The sequence below is a fragment of the Drosophila rhopaloa genome, unplaced genomic scaffold (assembly GCF_018152115.1).
Source record: "Drosophila rhopaloa isolate 14029-0021.01 unplaced genomic scaffold, ASM1815211v1 contig_47, whole genome shotgun sequence".
NCBI classification, from domain to species: Eukaryota; Metazoa; Arthropoda; class Insecta; order Diptera; family Drosophilidae; genus Drosophila; species Drosophila rhopaloa.
Window position 1 is genome coordinate 3,924,817 of NW_025335142.1, and position 20,441 is coordinate 3,945,257.

Below are 20,441 nucleotides of genomic sequence, written 5' to 3' on the forward strand. Positions count from 1 at the left end.
AAAAGACCAATATCAACAATACGCATAATAACAACAATAATCAATATTTGATATTTTAACACATTTGACATACACCTGGGAAAGGTAGGGGAAGGGTAAGATTGAATAGACTCCAAAGAGTAGAAAACGGCAATCGAAAAGCCAGAGTTTTGAGGGAAGACAATGCAAGTGGATTTATTAATGACCGCAATTATTCTTATTATTATTACGAGAAGAAGCCAAAAATCAAAAACGGAAAAACACGCGTCGATTTCTTTCGCCAGGGTATTCTGTTACACTCCGAATAGTGAGCTCTTAGAGGGCCTGGGCCCCCCGTTGATCCCGAGGAAACACAATGTGACCCCCATCCAAAGATCGCAGAGACGACCTTTTGTTCAAACTATCGAATTCTGTCTTGGAGGCGCAAAATAAACAGCGCATTAATCAATAGAAATTAATACACAACGGCAAATAGTTGTATAATGGCAAATCAAATTTTAGTTTTTTCATCTCTTCTCAGCGGGTGTAAACTAACCGACAAAAAACTCACACAAAAATTATCAAAATAATGGTAAAGACACCCAGAGACAAGGTTAATTTGATCAGCAAAGGGAGAGGTGTTTGAGCTAAGCTGAATACCACGAATAAAAAACAGAAAAGTCGTCCGCATTATTGGGTGATGATGAAATGAGTGTTTTTAAACTATGTTATATCCGAATGACCCACTCAATCGAGCTGACAATATTATGTTAATGGCTGTAGAATTTATCTTATGAATATTCAAACTGCTTATTAATTTCGTCGATCATTTTGATCCAAACTGAGAACATAAACTCATTTAATCTCAAAGTTTATCGATAAGCTTCAAAAATATTTCAAATACAAATATGATAATCCAATTATGGGAAAAAGATTATATTCGATTATTAAGCAGAACATTTTAAAGTCAGCATAGACATATAGAGGAAATTATCGAGCTGAAAGTATAACTGAGTTAACAGGCTTTTGGAATAAGTGAAATGTGTTAGACCGGTTAAAGGCTTATATAATTTTATTTGATTTGTTGGAATAATTTATGAATTTAATATTCACGTATTCGAAGGTGTAAAACCTTAATAGGATTGCCAAATAAAGTAAAACACCATCTGGACTCAAAATTGAAAATAAGTTCAAGTTTTTGACAGAAATCAAAACGTTTCAACGTATTGACATCGATCTATATATTCTACATTGCACTAAACCCGCAATCTTTCCTTTGAGCTGTAAAATATTTTAAATTAAATAGGCATTGTTTGAAATTTGGTTTTCTCAAATTATTTTGTTTTTATTCATTTTTAAATGTCTTTGTTTTGTGTTGGCTTTCATGAACCATTTTTCGCTTAGATGATAACGTTTAATTTTAATACAATTAATAATACAATAATACATTGATGTACGTTCTTTTCCTCGCATTTCGGGCTACACTGACACTATAACGAAATTGGCTGGGATATTTACAATTTGAGAGGGTTAGACATTTAAAACTAGAAGCTACATTTAAAGTTGGTGCTGATGCGAAAAAAACAACAAGGAGGAGGCGCTCTCTCAGTGCTTAAAACTAAATAAAATTAATTTACAATTAGGTTTTGTTTCTTGTTTTTGTGGTGTAGTGAGTGCGCGAAATAAATTATAGTTTATAGTTTGTGTATTGGCTAGGAATGTTTTGTGTGTTTTTTTTTACTTAGTTCTTAGATCTGAAGTGCGCAAAGATTGTACTAAAATTAAGCGGAGTGGTTTGGATTGGCTTACTTAGAGCTTTTGAAGATTTAAAACCAGTGGATCACTTTGGGAATGCTTCAACAATTGTACTCTACTCTGTACTCTACCCTAAATCTCAGCCCTAATAGAGCACTGGAACCGGTCGCCTCAGGGCGCTGTCCATGGACCCATCCATTCCATTGGGCGTGATGGTTCCGGGCGAAGATCCCGGCGAGGAGGTGGACGAGGATGTGTAGAGTCCGGCGGCATTGGCGGAGTGAGCGGCGTACAGCGAGGGTGCCGAGATGCCGGAGTAGATGCCCGAGTAGAAGCTGCTCAGCGAGGTGGGCGGCAATTGGGGCGGGGCTTGTCCTTGCTGCTGACCTTGGTTGTTGACCGCCGCCGCCGCCGCAGCCTGCGATTGATGGAGCTTCGACAGAGCCAGTGGGTCAAATCCGCCGAAGTACGGCACTGGATAGCCCTGATCCAGATGATGTGAGGGCGCAAAGTAGGGCGGCAGCTGGTGGAAGGGATTGTAGCCCCCAGCTCCGGCTCCCGGTCCAGCTCCCAACTTCTGTTGGCCCATGCCGCCGGCCTGCATCTGTAGTCCACCCTGGGGTCCAGCGGTCAATGGGTTCTTGGGCTTCCGGCGTGGGCGGTACTTGTAGTCCGGGTGCTCCTTCATGTGCAGGGCCCTCAAACGCTTGGCCTCGTCAATGAAAGGCCTCTTCTCAGACTCGGCCAGCAACTTCCACTCGGCACCCAGTCGCTTGGAGATCTCCGAATTGTGCATCTTGGGGTTATCCTTGGCGATCTGACGACGCTGCAGGCGGGACCAGACCATGAAAGCGTTCATGGGCCGCTTGATGTGACCCTCCTGACCCGGCGAAGTGGCCAGGCTGTGCATTCCGGCGGACTGGTGACTGGAGTTCAGACCACTGCCATTGCTGCCCAGACTGCTCTGGCTGCCCAAGCTACCGGCGGATCCAATAGAACTGTTTGGCGATAGGGTCTGTTGGGCGGAGACCGCCTGGTGCATGTGGTGCGGGGTCATGTGGCTGGACATGTGGTGACCCATGCCTGGAGATCCGTTCACTCCCTGGCCGGCGGGTCCATTGGGCGATCCGCCCATGGCCGCCAAGCTCTGGGAATAGTGTAAAACCCTTTTGATATCCATGTCCATGCCGGGACTCAGCTGGAGCTGGCCCTGCGGAGCGTAGTCCTCCAATCCCTGGGCCTGGCCCAAATGGAAACCGTAATTGGGGTGTGTCGATAAGGTGGCCATTCCAGCAATTTTGATCACTTTTGTTTAATGTTCTTTTAAGATCAACACTTCACTTTCTCGTACACAATTGTCTGTAGTTAAACTGCGATATTGTTTCTTTTTGGTTTTGTCTTTATGTCAATGACTGTCTTGCTTTTGCTTGTGCTACTGCTTTGCTCTTGCTTTTGCTTTGCTCTTGCTTTGCTTCTGCTCGGCTCGACTGCTTTTTTGTGACTGATTTTACTAACGTTCCAGTGCTGCCGACACGACTGCAGCCAAATCCCGTTTCTCTTCGGGAGAGAGTCTGCGAGCAACCCTCGCATTGTTACTTAGGCAAGCGAGTGGGAGTGCGAGCGGGACAGAGGCTGAGGCTGTTACCTGGGAGAGAGCTGCGCCGCCGTCGCGCTCTCACTCACACATAGCGCCTTCTCTCTTTGGCCTTTGTGGCCCATTGTTCCATTGGCTTTGTTCCATTGGCTCCTTTATATCGGTTATAGTTGTTCGCCCATTGAGGGGTGTGTTCAATAGAGGAGCTAAATAGAACTCGTTCGGCTCTGCTTCGTGTTATTCGATTTAGCGACCCCATTTCTGGGGGGCGGGAGGGGGCTCCAAAGAGAGAGAGCGGGAGCACATTGATTTTCGCACAGTGGGCACACAATTTCCGTTATTGTTTTGCACGGCGACGTTGCATTTCCGCTTCCCCCAAGCAGCCAGAGCGAGAGAGGGAGATGCAGTTTGAGAGGAAGCGCAGACTCTCTCTCACTCTCTCCCCGTGCGAGTGTATGGGTGTTGGGCCAATCACAATGGGCCTTTGGTGTGAATTTTTGTCCATTGTGGGTGTCTGTGTTCAGCTATATACCGTTCTCTATGTGTACTCCGTACTATGTGTGTGTGTGAAAGGACTTTTTAGTTTGTGAAAAGGACATGGAAACACGCTTTCCATTCACTCGCCCCGTTCTCCATTCGCCCATTCTCGTATTCTTTCATTTCGCTCGCCATTCTTCTCCATTCTTTTCCGTTCCCTTTTTGCCACTTCTTCCTGGCCGCTCCAGAAAGGATATTACTGCAATTATTTACTTATTTGGCCATAGAAAAGTGAGTCGAATAAAGAAGCCCACAAAGAAGCGAGTGGAAGTGAGGCAAATCTTCACCCAGATGCTTGTAGAACGCTCCTATGTTTATGTTCTTGACTATAAAGATGTTTTAGCCAACTACTATTTCTTGTTTTCTAAGTAAGCACAAAAAAAAGTTGTTTTTAAATATTCATTGGAAGGTGCAAAGGCTATGCAATGCACTTCAAGAATATTAGGCGATAGTAAAATCTACTCAGTAGTTGCATTTACCCTAATTAGGTAATCTTCCAACTGAAATCGACGTTCTGAACCACTCACTATTTGAAGCAGATTCCAGGGGTATTAAGACTTAATAGTCTCAATATCAAAATCTTTTGGTTTTATTTTTAAGTACACCTATATTGCTAACAAGAAAGGAAAGCTAACTTCGGGCGGAGCCGAAGTTGATATACCCTTGCAGAATATTTTATAAATTATATTGTCCAAAATTATTCATATGATGTATTTTTAATACTCATAAAATGTCCCAACTTCCTAACTTTAAAAACACCAAAGTTATGTCATTTCCAATCGTTCAGTTATATGGCAGCTATAAGATATAGTCGGCCGATCCTTATGAAATTTGGTAGGTCGGATTGATTAGCCAAAAATAAAACCCATAGAAAATCCCAACTTCCTAACTTTAAAAACACCAAAGTTATGGCTTTTCCGATCAATCAGTTATATGGCGGCTATAGGATATAGTCGTCCGATCCTTATGAAATTTGGTAGGTCGGATTGATTAGCCAAAAATAAAACCCATAGAAAATCCCAACTTCCTAACTTTAAAAACACCAAAGTTATGGCTTTTCCGATCGTTCAGTTATATGGCAGCTATATGATATAGTGGCCCGATCCGGCTCGTTCCGACTTATATACTACCTGCAATAGAAATACAACTTTTGGGAAAGTTTCAAGCAGATAGCTTTAAAACTGAGGGACTAGTTTGCGTAGAAACGGACGGACAGACGGACAGACGGACAGACGGACAGACGGACGGACAGACGGACGGACAGACGGACATGGCTAGATCGACTCTCCTGGTGATGCTGATCAAGAATATATATACTTTATAGGGTCGGAAATGTCTCCTTCACTGCGTTGCAAACTTTTGACTGAAATTATAATACCCTCTGCAAGGGTATAATAATTATTCTTGAACCATAATAAATTTAGATTTTAAATCGTTATATGAGAATAAATCAGTATTGCGATCAGATGAATCTTTTTCATATATATTGTTGTTATATATACTTAGTTAAAATATACTTACATTTATTATATGGTTATATTCTTATATCCTTAGTTTTCATCGACTCACTGATGCGATCTTCCTCTGCACTTAGGTAACAAATTAATTAGAAATTTTCTTTCCACAACGTGGACGTGAATGAAACTCCATAGCCCCAAAACCAAAGTTAGCCCCTCTCATTCCCTCCCTCTTCCTCTTTGTATCGCCCCCCTTTCTCTTTCTCCCACACACGCACGCACTTACACAGATGCACCCTAAAGCTTAGTGCAATTTCCAATTGCATTTACAAAGCTCTTATACCTGGCCCATAGCGTAAGAGCATAAAAAGCTTTCAGCGTTCTCAACGTTTCCTTTGTGTCTGCTTTCCCCGAAAAAGGAAGAAAGGACAACGACAACAACAACGAAACTCAAATAATAATGAAAGGAAAAAACTGTTGTACGTTGTGTAATGGAAAAAGTTTTGTCCGGGCCACATTTTTCTTTCTAAGTATTCAGCATTTCACTTAGCAGACGAGGACACTAAGTGAGTGATAATAGCACAGAGAGTGGGATAAATGCAGGAAAAATACATGCTCTTGGTTTTTAAGAATCAAGCCCCACTCACATGCGGTTTAAATTAATTCTAAATTTACAATCTCAATTATGCTTCCTAAGGAAATTTATAAATTCTTCATTATAAAATGGTTTTAAAATGATAAATATACTTTTTCTTGTTTTAGTATCCGTTTTAAACATGTTCAATAACAAACTAAAATTCGGTTTTAATATTGTTTGATTTAAAAAGATTTAGAATAAGAAAAGTTATAGTTAGACAAGTTTGAAGATCTTGCTAAGCTTAAAAAGAACATTAAAGTATTGATTGAGTAAAGTTTTTAAAATATCTTGCTGTGCTAAATTCGTAACCAAATTCCAAATGATCAGATTTAGGGGGCAACAGATGGCAGTCAACTTATCAATATGCCGTTGAAAATTTGATGAATGTAATTTAAATTTTATCGTTAAATGACATTTGAGAGATGAGTCAAGTTGCGCCGCGATTACTATTATACGAAAACAATATTAACCATTATCCTGTCGCCAGAAATCACCCTCACCGCTTAACCCATTCTCAATTCTCCGATTCTCTGAAGAGAAAGAGAAAGAGAGAGACTCGCGTTTCATTGTTTGCTCCTGCATTGTTGTTGTTTTCGATTGTTGATTGTTGTTGTTGCCATTCAATTGTCATTTGGGGAGCTGGTTTCTTTTTTTTTGTATTCCGCAAATATAATTTTTTCATTCATTCTTTTTTTAATTAAATTCAGGAACAATCGCGCAAATGTGAGACTTAACAATATCCAGAATGGTTCCAATGATAATGACAAAAATAAAACGAACATAAAAGCCAAATGAGGTTACATTCCCATCATTGTTCAGTTGATTGAATTGTTCAATTATTGATACGGCATATATGCATGTATCATTTTTGTTATACATGCTTTTTTTCCTCATTTAGAGCTATATAATCCAGTTCGCATCGCACCTGGCATCGGCAGTTGTAAAAGGAATCGTTTTGGCCGGATTTTCTCACGTTTTTAGTTCGGCTTTTGTTCATTTTGCATTTCCATTTTCCACCCACTAGATTTTTCTTTGATTTCTTCTGCTTCTTGGCGTACGTGTCCATTTGATTGCCTCACAGATTTCGGCGCTTTTCACATGTCATTCCAGTTAAGAGCATTTTTGGCATGCTCACGAATTTTCCTCCATTTCCCATACATTTCTGATACTCCTCTTCGTTTTTATTTTGGGTTGGAAAAGTGAAAAATTATGGCGCATTTATCGTTTGATGTTTATGGAAGGGGAGAGATTAAGGGATGGCAGGTCCTGCTAGGGATAATAAAAACGTTCTGGTGGTACAACTTTTAATAGCTAATGGGAATATTTAACCAAATATATAGTTTGCGAGTTTTGGGCATTCTTTATAAGCTCAAAAGTATATTATGAATCCCTCTTTTACCTTTTATATTCATTGATATATCATTGCACTATTTGTTTCTAAATGACTTAAAATGTTTAATTGACTAGATTTTTAAATGTTTTTTATACAACATTATATGTAGTACAAATTAAAATCAAAAATGTAGGCACATGTAAACTTCTCGAAATGAGAATATCATTCCAAATATAACAACTTGTATTGAGAAATGATCTTATTATGCCTTTGACCAGTCCCATAATTTTCTAGTTACCTTTACAAATATAAGAACCAAATACATTGAATGGTTTTATAATTCAGCATTTCCCACCATATCCGGGTTCCACTTTTAGGTCCGGGCGTGATTATGCGACAAGAAATGGCCAAATTGTCTCAGGAATTTCGCCGCTCGGCTCATCCCAAGCTCAGACCATTAAGGAAACAAAACGAGCCATTCTTCGAAGGAAACGATGGAGGAGAACTCTGTAGCGATGTAAGGACGGCCACATGTCCTGTCGACTTCCGTTTCGGCTTCACCTGATGCAAAACCGGTTCCGCTACTGTCATGGATGTTGCACAATTCCTACAACTTTTGTACCCGTTTGTTGCACTTATTGTTTTCCCCATTTTCAGGGGAACTCGAGGAAACAATCTCGTTGTTTACCGCGTTGAATAGAATACTATTTCCGGGGTCAGTTATTGTCACTTGCATTGTTCTAAATCAACGATAATATTTCGCAATATCATCCCAGGAAAAAACAATTCACCTTTTTTCCGAGCAACTTGCGGTGTTTGCTAAAAGGATAATTGCTGTGAAAAACATGTGTAAGCCCGCATTGGCTTGTTCAGCCCTGGATGAATGTGGGAAAATGCAATGCAAATCCAATTGTCGGAGCTGTCAGAGCGTAGGTCTTCGATGGCCACTCATAATCCTCGCTCGATTAGAGTTCATTACATTTCCAGGTCCTAGATGTCATAACAGATTAACCGAGAAACCTTAACGCATCTCCCCCACCACCTCCTCCGTCCTCATTGTCCTTAACCCTTCCTCGCCGATTTCTTCATCAGCCACTTGGACTAAACGATGTTAATTTCTTAAACGAAGTTCGAGTGCCCTGCCAGTCCGGTGGGGTTAACTTACGACTCTGCCTGGGATCTCGTCTTGAGGCCTTTTTCACTCGTTTGTAATCGAAACGAGCCACTTAAGGAACCGCCGCGATCCTTGAGTCAAATTTCTTTATGCCTCGTTTTCATATTTCATTTCATTTCCATTCTTTTTGCATATTTTTCTCCTCGCGAATTTAGGGGTTGACTTCGAGGGGGGTGGGGTAATATTTAAAGTGCTTTGATACACTGCGTAGAAAAACGTGAGCTGGATTCAAAGGAAATGTCGTTTAATTATACTGAATTGTTGTCCCATTTTAAATAAACATAAGCCTCTTATGTTTCTCTGTAGTGATTCAAAAAGGTAAAGGTGTAGAAAAGAAAGCTGTACAATGTATACATTTTAATTTTAAACATGGTGAAACATTAAATTTACTGACATTAAATTTTCAAATATTTTAAAAGAAAAATATAGTTATTTTTTTACAATGGTGGTTAATCCTATTTTAAGAGCACAATCGTGTCAGTAAATTTATGTGGGAGCATTGTCCAGAAACTCGTTGATTGGTTTTTGTGGACCCATGAATTGACCCTTCCTGATTTATATATATGAATGAAATAGGTTTCCATCATTTCGAACTTAGCAATATTTGTTTCCAGTGTGGGCCTAATTTTTGTTGTCGCTCCTCTCCGAGCAAATCGTCGCCGTCAAAGTGCCCACTCGATGCGACTTTCGTTTCAAGTGGGTTCCGAACCGGCGGACGGATTCCGGGATCGAGTGGAGAAGAGGTGAGTTTCCTTCCGGACCGGCGTGCCGAATCCCACGGTGTGTGTTTACGACCAACAAGCACAGTTGGAACGGATTCCTCAATCCAAAGTACAGCCGCCCATCGATTAGCTGCCGAAAAACACGAAATTTGTGTCCAAATCTTGCGGTTTTGTGGCCCGAGGGCCAAACACCGTTGTTTTCATGGGCTCATGGGCGGATGGGCGGATGGGCGGTGGGGCGTGTCCCTGGGAAAACCGCTGCCAAATGAGGTCCACTCCACCTGACGGGCGGCTGTCGAAAACAGTTTTTCAACCCCCCAGCATATAACGACTCGAATCGTTTTGACAGCCTGCAATCTTCTGCATTGATGTTTAACGCCTCCTCGGCATTTGAGCCGATTTATGACTTCATTAGAGGCAAAATTTTGAAGGCTTAAATAATACAATAAATTGTAAAGATCAAACACGCATACATAAATAGATGTTTGCTTATTTTTTTGTTCTTACACATAAACATAAAAATAAAATGGTTAAATTACAAAAACTACAAAAAGCAAATTTAAAACAAATTTGGTAAACTTTTTAAATTACCCTATTCGAACAAAAAGAAAATATAAACACCATAACTAAAACTTTGAAACACATATTTTGTAAGTATTTCTAAGCTTAATATCAAGCATTATACTATGTTGATAATAATATTATATTGTTCGATAATTAGTAATATTTTTATTTGAAAAACGTGAAAGTCAACTTTAACAATTAAATACGAGTTTAAATTTCAAAGCTAAATCGGTATGTTATTTTTTGTAAGAAAAGAATGTATGATTGACCACATATGCATATCTTTTATCAGAATGCAAAGTAATAATTACTTATTGAATGAAAACTTAATGTATTGTTAGACATTTAAGACCAGTTAAAAAGTATTTATTTCATTTAACTTTGATTAAAGCAATGGTCGTTCGTTTTTAAGGCTCCATTTCAATTATCCTTTGGTATTTTGCCATGCTCTGCTTTGATTTATTTTCCTGTGGCTTCTTCGCTTAATTAATTTCAGTCATTTGGCAAATGGTTTCGCCAAAGTCAAAGGGTTTTATTGAGCGCGTTTAATGCTGGCGGAGATCAAAGCGTTCTTTAAGCAATTCAAAGACACCTTGGCACCACTACCACAGCCCCTTTTTCCGCTTGTTTATTTGTGTGTTTCCCTATTTATTTTCTTTGGCTGAATGCAACATTTTCACTCAAGTGATTTGATTTGGCGAATTGAATTTTCACTCCAAGTGTGTATGCATATCTAGACCAAGGCACATCCCCATCCATCCATCCATCCAGCCATCCCCAGCCATTCAATCTGTCCGTCAATCAGTCAGTCAGTCATTCAGACTTGGCGGCGTCGCCGTCATCGTTTTTTTGGCTGTTGTGTTGATTGTTTGCTTAGCGTCCTCCCGCGAGACTCAAGTGGCAAAACATTATTTTGTTCAGGAAATTCAATTAAAACTTTGCGGTTTTTTTGTTAGAATTTGTTTTTTTACTCGCTTCCCTTCGATTTTCAAGTGGTTTTCAATCAAATCGAGGCGTATTATTAAAACGACGATGAAGATGTGAGGTGGAAGGCAAGAATCCGATAAATAAAGCGAAGGTGAGTTAGTGCATTTACATTAAAAATATGTTTAGGTGATAAATAACACGGTTTTCATCAAATACTGAACATGATGATTAAAAACCATAAAGACGGACTAATATAAATATTTACATTCTTAATTTACCAAATACACATTTTAATTATAAAATAAATATTCAATTCTATTTATATATTTTCTGACAATATTATTATGTACACAAGAAACTAGTGGATTGGAAAGCCCATTTTATGGCGTATCTCGACAAGATTGGCTTCCCACTCCTCTAATTTTGTTAGTTAATAATTTTATCTTATCGCTTTTAAAATTATAATTGCTTGAAGCGGTGTCTTTAAAAACTAATTTAAAAATTAAGTTCTTAATTTCAGCGCTATATTTTATATGTTATTCATGTGATTTAGTACCTTAATATTTCTGTAATACAAAGGACACTCTTTTCTTATATTTCTTATAACCAAATTTAAAAATGTCCCTTTAGCGTTTTGTTTACCACTTCTTTATGGCCTTACAACCCAAAGTCTAAGCACATCCGAACCACCCCGAAGCTATCTATTTGAGCTCATAAAAGTTCCGCTTTATGAGTTGGCAAACAGAAAAGATTCGCGGCAAGTGGCGGCCATTTGAATTAAGCCAACGACTTTTATGGGGCTCGTCTGGGCCAATAAAGATGGAGTCCCCCAATGGGGGGAGGAAGATTTGTCAGAGGGGGTGGGTACAACATCCGTTTATCGATTTGCACATCATGATAACGATTACGTAATTGCAATTGTAACAGCAGCACAAAGACCAAAGAGAAAAGATGAAGGTTGAAGGCTGAAAAGATACAGATACAGGTACTGATACAAAGGCCTGACACCTTGCATTGTAGTTTTTGTAGAGGGGTATATCTGAGATTGACATCAATGGGAGCGTTGCCGGATAATGCGTGGGATCGGATCGTTTTCGGGAACGCATCAGGTCGGTTCCTTTGGGTCTCATCGTTTTTTCAGCACCGGAAGCGTTTAGCAGCCTTCTTTGTGCCAGATCGCGAACAAAGGACCAAGGAGTGGGATTCGCGATCCATCCGAAAGTGTTAAAGAGCAGGGATCACACACAATCGGAGCTCTATTTTCGGGGCCGCAGCTTGACTTTAATTGAGTTTGAATAGAGCAATTTAGTTCCCGCTGCGTATTATTCTCATATGTTCCAATTCGATCTAAGCAAAAGTTCTCAGCCCAAATCGCGCTGGAAAAATGGTTTTCTTCTGGTGTGGCGTTAATGATATGGTGTCCAACCCCTGACGGTCACAACAAAAGGGGTTCGCTTAACCCCGCACCCTGCCCCCACAGAAAATCATCACCCCCTTTTCTTCGCTGGGCGAACAATTACCATCTGAATGTGTCACAGTGTGGCCAGAAAGTATGTTCCCAGCTCTGGCGATTGGCTTTGCCATTGTGTCCTGGCCATGTAATTACACACCTTTTGAGCCGGAGTCTGGCTCTGAGTTTTAGGTGTCGAGTTCGAGTTGCGTAATCATATGTTTTGGCCTCAGCCTCGCTGGCAGCTGTGAATGGTGCTGGCACGCCCACTGGGCCAAATCAACGCCCACTTCCCCTAATTGCTGAATGTAAATATTTTGGCCGACCTTCTGCGTTATGAATTCACATTGTTATTCTCTTTTTAAGTTATATTAATTATGCTATGAACATAAAGTTAAGATAATGTTAGATCATGGACAACTCTTTTGATACTTATCCTTTTATGACCTAATACTAACTTAAAGGTGATAAAACATAAGAAAGAAAATGTTTGCAGTTACCAACAAATTATATTTGGAGATGGTATTAATTCATTACCTTATTTGAATATTTTATACTGACTGATTACTGATGTTTTAGTTATAAGAATAATAGTACCAGATTTTTTTCATATATAATGACTGAAAAGAAATGTTACATAATTTGTTACATTGTTTTAATTTTAACTCAAATTATTAATCATACACACTCTTCAAAAAAAAAATTAATTTAACAATACACTCTCTATTTATAAATTTATTTGGATACTGAAAACTGTGGTAATAAAGTTTTACAGACCTTAGATATGTATCTCGTTCGCCCTCTCGACTTGTGAAATTTCCAGTCATAAAAAAGGCTGAGAAAGCTGTTTAATTACGCCCCTCGGCATACACAAACATTGTAAAACAATTACACTAAAAGTGCTGAAAGGTAATGGGTCGAGGAAAATACGAAATGGTAATGCGAACGGACAGTTTTTCACCTTCTCGGCGTTCCCGGAAAATCTGCCTGGTTTATGGTCCTTAAGCAACATCGTTTATAGCGCAATTTCGGTGAGGGGCGTTTGCCAAATGACTTTTAAATGCCGTCTGTGATTTGGCCCTAACTATCGTAATTGTTTCGCTGGCCATGTTCTTTTACAAAAATGTAAAAAAAATTAAAGAAATGCAAGAATTATACCCGACTCAGGTTGAATCCTTTAGGGATTTGAGTTTGGTAAGAGGGAAATTGTTAAACAAGCATTCAAATAAGAATTATGGACCATTCCCAGGTGAACTGGCACTCGAACTCAAAGAAAATTCCATTTTCCTCGGACTTCTTTTCCCCTCACATTTGACTGCCTTTTTTTCCTTGACTGCGAAATTTCTTTACTTTCTTTTCCCGATACTCAAGAGTTTGTTTAAAGTAAATTACTTATGCAAATCAAAGTGCAAAAGAAAGAAAAGTTTGCAATTTATTTCGCCGATTTGGGGGCTGAGTGCGAGGGCTGTCAAGGGTTGAGGGTTTGACCTTTGTTAACTCTGTTTGCATTTGTGCTTTGCTCTTTGATTTAAAACTGTCAGCGCACATGAGAGCTGGAAAAGTGCGAGTCGTTGAGTTATGGCACCAGTTTCACTCCTCCCACATCCAAATGCAAATTTACCTAGGTCCCATTGAAAAATGGGTGATTGTTCCCCGCTTTTGTCGAACATTTTTCTTCGTTCCCTTTTTTTTTTGGTTGGCAAACTTTATAAGCACATTGATTTTATTAAATGTTATTTTGAGTGAATTTGATTTTGATATTTGTTTGTTTGGGCGACCTGTCATTTGCATGCATCGACACTTGTGCCACTGATTTTTCGTCGCTCCCTTAAATAAGTCATCGATTATTTGCCAATGGCTGTGGCTTAAACTGATTTGAAGGATCTTATGAGTGTTTGGCATTTTAATGTTTTTGATTTGCCTTAACATTTTATATTATTAATTCTTAGAAAGTATTACAGACATACTCGATAAAAAAGTATATATCCCAATTTATTAGAATAAGCATTTGCATTCTGAAAATAGGATGCCATCAAAAACTAACTAAAAACCATATTCAGAAATATTTCTGTTAAGAAAATTAATAAGATATTTAAGGTAAATAAATGATTTTGAGGTACTTCGCGTGCTCAATGATGTATTTATGATATTCCAAAATTTTTAAATTTATTAGCCTGCATTCGTAATAAAAACCTTAATTTGTAGCTGTGAAAGGCAATGTAGACTAAATTTATTGCTCAAAACGAACACATTTTAACAAGGCTCAATAAAACTTGAACTAATTAAGTGACTCTGGTTTATCCTAATGGATCTTCAAAAGTTGTTGTTATCGGAGGATTCCGATTTGGGGGCGGTGCCGAAGAACTTCTCGTACTCCTGTTGACGTCGAAGGGCGCGGGCTTCTCTTTCCATTTGTCGTTTTTTGGAGAAACGCTGATGGATGCGCTTCATCTCCTGCACCTCCTTCATCTCCTCCTTTTCCTCATCCTGGACAAAGAGGGATTTAATTACTGTCCTTAAATAGAAATTACATTCAACTTACAGTCATGTTTAGTCGAAGGACCAAGGCCCTCCTGCCATCCGACATGGACTGACTGTAGTGCATGAAGTTCTTCAAACGCTCGGCGGGAGGAACACTCCGCTCCACCACCAGGACGATCCTTGCCCACTGGCGCTGCCATTCGTTGCGGATCTCTGCGATCTTCTGGTAGGTATTACCCATCATGGCGATCAACATGTTCACCAGCAGCACACTCACGATCACCATGAACAGGAAGAACAGGATCTTCGCCTCGTACTCGTGCTGCGTGGAGACCATCGCTCCGTAGTAGTCCCCAAAATTCGTCAGGGACATCAGGAACATGGCCACTATGGATTCCATGGGCGAGGGCATCGGATTGGACTCCGCATCCTGATCCTCCGGTGTCGATGGGTTGTCGAAGGTCAGGAAAATAATGTAGAAGGCCTGCGAGAAGCCCATCACGAACACCAAATAGATGGAGACGAATCGGAGCAGATCTCCCATGACCATGCGGTATATCATCACCACGAAGGGACCGACGGTCTTGAAACCTCTAATAATAAAAAAGAAAAGAGATTTAAATATGTACAATATTACCTATAAACTCTTATTATCAAAAAACATTTATTTCTTATAAATGCTACTTGTGGTTTATACTATATTTAAAATATATACATAAATATATTTACCTATAGTTTACAAACCTCTATACTATATTTATCTATTGTTATTGTGCTGAAAAAATATCAGTGGTTCTTAAATATATATTTGATTTATAACGTTACAAAATATAACTTAATAGAAGGTTTATTTTAAATGAACTTTCGTTTTTCAATTACAAAACTAACTTACCGACAGAAGAACAGAAAATACGGAGCAGTGGTTAGCATAATCACAACGGTGACATGATCATCGATCTCGGTGAGACAAGAAACCCTCAACCAGGGTATGGTCATCATCAGAGCACACGAAAACAGAAACATTACCCGCGAAGGAGCCGTCATCTTTAAAAGGTTTTAAAATAAAGAATACAATTTATAAATTTAATAAAACCAATTACCAAATTCTCAATAAACATTTTCAGGCCCAGAAAACGAGCCTCTCGCAAAGCGACAAGAAGGTATAGTATAGCTCCAATGAAGTTCAATAGTTCTGCCATTATACGTAGCTTGGCCAAATCGGATTCGAGATTCATCAAGGGACACTGGGCATAACTTTCCCACCAAGCGGGCAGGACCTCGACTTCCGATGGATCGTAGTACTCGGTAAAATTAAGCCAAAAAGTTTCTGAAAAATATATATATTAATTTAAATGAGAATGTAAAAAAGTAGTTTTCATAACTTCTGTAAAAAAAGAAAACTATTAAAGTTTATAAAATTAAAAGTTATAAAATCAAAAAATTAACATTTTGATAGTTTTTTTTACTCCTTCTTTAAATATACTCAACTGTATTCTGTGCTCTGAGAACCCCTCTTCGTCTGCCGATGGTACGAATCAGAGCCATTTTGCCTATAGAGATCATTCTTGACCGTGGTGCTGTTGGCACCATCCTCGTCCTCCTCCGTGTTATCCGGACCTGGTCGCAGGATAAAGCTGAAGAGCGAGATCAGGAAGTACAATGCGAACATGTAGAACTGCTTGTAGAACCGCGACTTGCAGAACGTGTCCCATTTGGTCTTCAGCAGGTCGATGACCACGCCATCGAGCAGCTCCAGATGCTCCAACTTGTCCCCAAACACCACGAAATTGAGCACGGAGTCCTTGTTGATGTTGCCGGTCTCCTCGTTTATAGTATCTATCATTAAAAGTGGGTAGGCGGCACAGGTGATGCTGCCCAGTTGCCAGTAGATCTCCCTTTCGATGCTCATCACGTGGAAGAACATCTCAACTCTCCCCAACTTTGCGGCCAAAGTGAGGGGCGTTAGGTTCTGGATGTTCTTGATGTGGATGTTCGTTCCCACCTCGTAGCCCACGTCGAACATTTCGATCTTTTCGTAGATGACCAGCATGTGGAGCACGGTGTTCCCGTTGGTGTCCTGGAAGTCGGGATCAGCTCCTCGGGCCAAAACCAAGCGGAAGCACTCTTCCTGCGACAGACAGGCAGCAAAACTCAGGGGATACTCGCCCCAATAAACATACCCATCGTAGTTGGTCATGGGACACAGGGCCACGTACTCGTGATCCGGCGAATCCGTCCGGGAAAACTTTGTATCCTCCGCCGACATAAAGGCTCCACAGCAACTGCAAAAGATGTAATAATGCATTTAAAGAATTGATTGAAAATAAAAGTAAATTTATATAACAGTTACTATTATTTAACAATTTAACAACTTATTTTACAACTTTAAATCAGCTAATTGATTCCTTTGATATTTAATAAAAATAATTTGGAAACAAATCGACAACCTTTAAAATGATTTATATATTTGAATTTTTATATGGAGTTTGCTAACTTATAAATTTAATCCATTTAAGATATTATTCTTAACGACAAGGAAGACAAATTTTAAAATTCATTTTCTCACCGCTCTTGGACATCTGCGTTGGCATCTAGCAGATATTTCACCATGGCAGGATCCTCATTGACAATGGCAATGTGCAGGACACTCTCTCCGTAGTACTCGTCGCTCATGTAGGTGTCCAGGATGAGTTTTGGGTAGAATTTGAGCAGCCTCTTGGCAAGATCAGCGTGCAGCGAAGAGGCGTTTAGCAGGCACAAGTGGAGGATTGTCTCGCCCACAGCACCACGCATCTAAAAAAAGAAGAAAATAGGTAATTATAATAGATATGACAAAAGCTCTATGGGAAAGCAAAAATATAGAGCAAATTTTAATTGGGTTTCCAAAACGCTTAATATGGCGGCTTACTATACACTTTTATATGTACAAAATGTACAAATGTACAAAAAGTTGTTACTGAACTAGGTTTGTTTTCTTATCTCCATGTTTAAACAAATTATAAATTATATATTATGTTACATTGCACTACATTTTGTAGTACGAATCATATGAATCACACTGTTTTAAATGTTTCAAATCATTTGAATTCTACTGAGAAAGACAGAGCCCTAGCTTATAATCCTACACCTATAATCTATAGTATATTGTAGTTAAACTAATCTATAATACCAAAGATTATGCCTAGTTAATCGACACCACATTGCAAGATATAACTTATCCACTCACATTCAGATCCCAGCAGACGAATCGATAGGCGGTCGGATTGGAGATGTACTCGGCCTCGGAGACCTCGGGGCAGTAGTCATGGATGTTGAAGTCGTCGTCGGGGTTCTCAAGGGCCCGGATCTCGGGCAGCTGGCGGGTGCGGGGGCGATCCCGGTTGCGGAGCAGGACGAGCTTCGAGATGGGGAAGTAGCGACCTGCGCCCTTGTTGTACAGGAAGGGCTCCACCTTGGTCTTGATGGCGTGGTCGATCTCCGCGAACTGCTTGGTTTGGCAGGCCCGTTTCATCATGTCCACCAGAAGGCCGCCGCCCTTGAGGTTCACGAACTTGTAGAGGGCCTGGGTGGAGACTCCGGCCTGCTTCTTCACCCCGCTGGTCACATTGCTCTCCGTATTCCCCATTCTCCGATCCCGAAGCTTGCGGACTCAATTTCCCACTGGGTTATTCCGATTATTAAACGCTTTTGTAGCGCGACATTGCTGGATGGACTGTCTGCTCTTGGAATTTCCTACTTATAATGCCCTGGTCCTTGTCCATTGGGGGCTATCGATAAAACATTCCGTGGCACCTCCGTTGCCAATGCAACAGCTGAACTTGAGCTCCTTTGCACTGTTTACGCTCTGTTGCCAGGACATCGCACCTGTTGCACCTGCTCAACAAGTTCCATTGGCCTCCTCAGTTTGTTTATTATCTTTTTGAAGTTTGACGACAAGCTTGCATCAAAGACCAATATAAGTTTATATTGGTATTTGCTTGCATGTTGTTTTGGTCTTGTGGGATTTTCTGCTTATATTAAATACATTTTCCTTTAATAAAACTGTTCCTTAAATTTAATTATACTTGAAGTTATCAGAATTACGGTTTATTCCGATTGTTTTAAGGATCAAAATTAAATCGACTGAAGTTTTTTTAAGATTCTAATGTAACTTAATTTATGATTAAAGGAACTGAAATGGCTGAACATTTTTTACTTGGTAAGTTGATCATTATTCTGCTGTATTTCTTACAATTCAAGAGTATATTTTAATCTGTTACTTATCTATCAATAGCAATTTTGACTAATAAAAAACTTTAAAATTCCTACAAAAGTATTTTCCCGCTAAAAATATATAATTGGAATTCAAAAGGCGATGTATCTTATTTATCGAATAGTCTAAATGTTATCGATTTACTACCAGTGGTGTGTGTCTCCGCTGTTATACTTCACTGGTAAAATGTCATGTAAATATATTTGACTTCATTATGTCATATACATGGGCTCCAATATAGAAAATCAATTTTTTGAAATTGAGAATAAGCCCTACCCCTTTAATGATCTTCCTAAAAGTCGGTATACCATTTTTTCTGGATATTTATTTTAGAAGGCAACAGACAACAGTTCCTTGCTTATCAACTAAAGTAACATTATGCAGATGTCTTCTCCACCAACTTGGCCATCATCTTCTCCTCCTTGGCCTTTCGCTTGGCTTCCTTCTGCTTCTTCTTGTCCTCCTTCTCCTTTTGCTCCAGCATCTCCTTGAATCGTTCATCGCGGGTGTCCACCTTGAAGCCGAAGTGTCGACGCACTTCTTCCACCAGGCGTTCCTTCCGTTGTATGGCCGCAGCCGCATCCGCCTCTCGCTTGGCGACCTTCGCGTGCAGATCGGCCTTCCACTGCTTCAGCTTCTCCATCTTCTTGGCAATGTCCTCTTCGCGGGCATTGATCTTCTCCAGCTCCTCGGCCTTCTGCGCGCGGTTCTTCTCCAGCATTTTCAGGAGCGTCTCTAGTTGCATAACCTGCCTGTTGTCTTGCTCTCCGCGGGGATCGAAACAGATCTTGGGGTTCACATTGCTCTCGGCGCCGTAACGCCCGAAGGCCTGTCTCTGGTATTTCTCGGTCAGATGAATCCAGGAGTGGGCCTCCTGGTAGGGCTTTTTGTTCAGAAGCACATTTTTGTGTTGTGGCTGCAGGCCGGATCTGTCTACCGTCTGCGGATAAGCCGGTTCCTCATCCTCATCGCCGACCAAGGACGCCGGCAGTTCCGCCTTAGCAGCACTCGAGTATTGCAAGCTTAAGCGGAGGGCAGGAAGTCTGCTAACAGCGTTTAATTTGCCCAAATTCATGTTAAAATCTTAAAGCAAAAAAGTTTATTAATTTCCAATAGAGATGCAAGAAAACAATAACGGTGGAACACTAGACCTCTCAAAACATCGGTAGTACTATCGATAGTATCGTCTGAAGAAAATGTATGGGGTATTCAGTGAAGTGGCAAAAGTTCCAGCAGTTATCCTTATATTCATATTTTTTTAAAAAAGTGTGCGTTAAGAAACAATTTTTCAAACTGAACATAAAACAAAATCAATTTTCAGCTTTTAATACCAGTAGACTGGCAATTTTATAACAAATTCTAACATTTGAAAATTATTTCCCAGGAGGAAACCACTTTTCAAACTGAGCACAGAAAAAAACAATTTTAAGCTGTTAATAAAAGTAGACTTGAAAATATACAACGAATTTAGTGACCATTATATTACCATTATTTGCCTGGGATTTGATAAAAACCCGAAACTCGAACTAATTTTTTCGGGGTTTTGACCATAAAATACATTTTTTGTTCTTACCTCGCCAAAATACGTCCCACACCCAAA

The 20,441-nt window shown here is 39.8% G+C and overlaps 3 protein-coding genes across 3 annotated transcripts; all 3 read right to left on the reverse strand.

Moving 5' to 3' along the window:
- Nucleotides 1-1,311: 1,311 nt before the first annotated feature.
- Nucleotides 1,312-3,195, reverse strand: LOC108050670 (SOX domain-containing protein dichaete). Its single transcript, XM_017132449.2, has one exon. It carries the CDS (start codon nucleotides 2,999-3,001, stop codon nucleotides 1,859-1,861), a length of 1,143 nt encoding a protein of 380 aa, XP_016987938.1. The 5' UTR covers nucleotides 3,002-3,195; the 3' UTR covers nucleotides 1,312-1,858.
- An 11,226-nt stretch (nucleotides 3,196-14,421) lies between these two features.
- Nucleotides 14,422-18,311, reverse strand: LOC108050661 (transient receptor potential cation channel subfamily V member 5). Its single transcript, XM_017132436.2, has 7 exons — nucleotides 17,816-18,311; nucleotides 17,156-17,382; nucleotides 16,078-16,871; nucleotides 15,690-15,916; nucleotides 15,482-15,633; nucleotides 14,651-15,182; nucleotides 14,422-14,595 (listed from the first exon to the last, which is right to left on the reverse strand). The coding sequence occupies exons 1-7, from the start codon at nucleotides 18,212-18,214 to the stop codon at nucleotides 14,422-14,424; spliced, it is 2,505 nt and encodes an 834-aa protein (XP_016987925.1). The 5' UTR covers nucleotides 18,215-18,311.
- An 835-nt stretch (nucleotides 18,312-19,146) lies between these two features.
- LOC108050657 (growth arrest and DNA damage-inducible proteins-interacting protein 1) lies at nucleotides 19,147-19,983 on the reverse strand. Its single transcript, XM_017132433.1, has one exon. It carries the CDS (start codon nucleotides 19,914-19,916, stop codon nucleotides 19,218-19,220), a length of 699 nt encoding a protein of 232 aa, XP_016987922.1. The 5' UTR covers nucleotides 19,917-19,983; the 3' UTR covers nucleotides 19,147-19,217.
- Nucleotides 19,984-20,441: the final 458 nt, after the last annotated feature.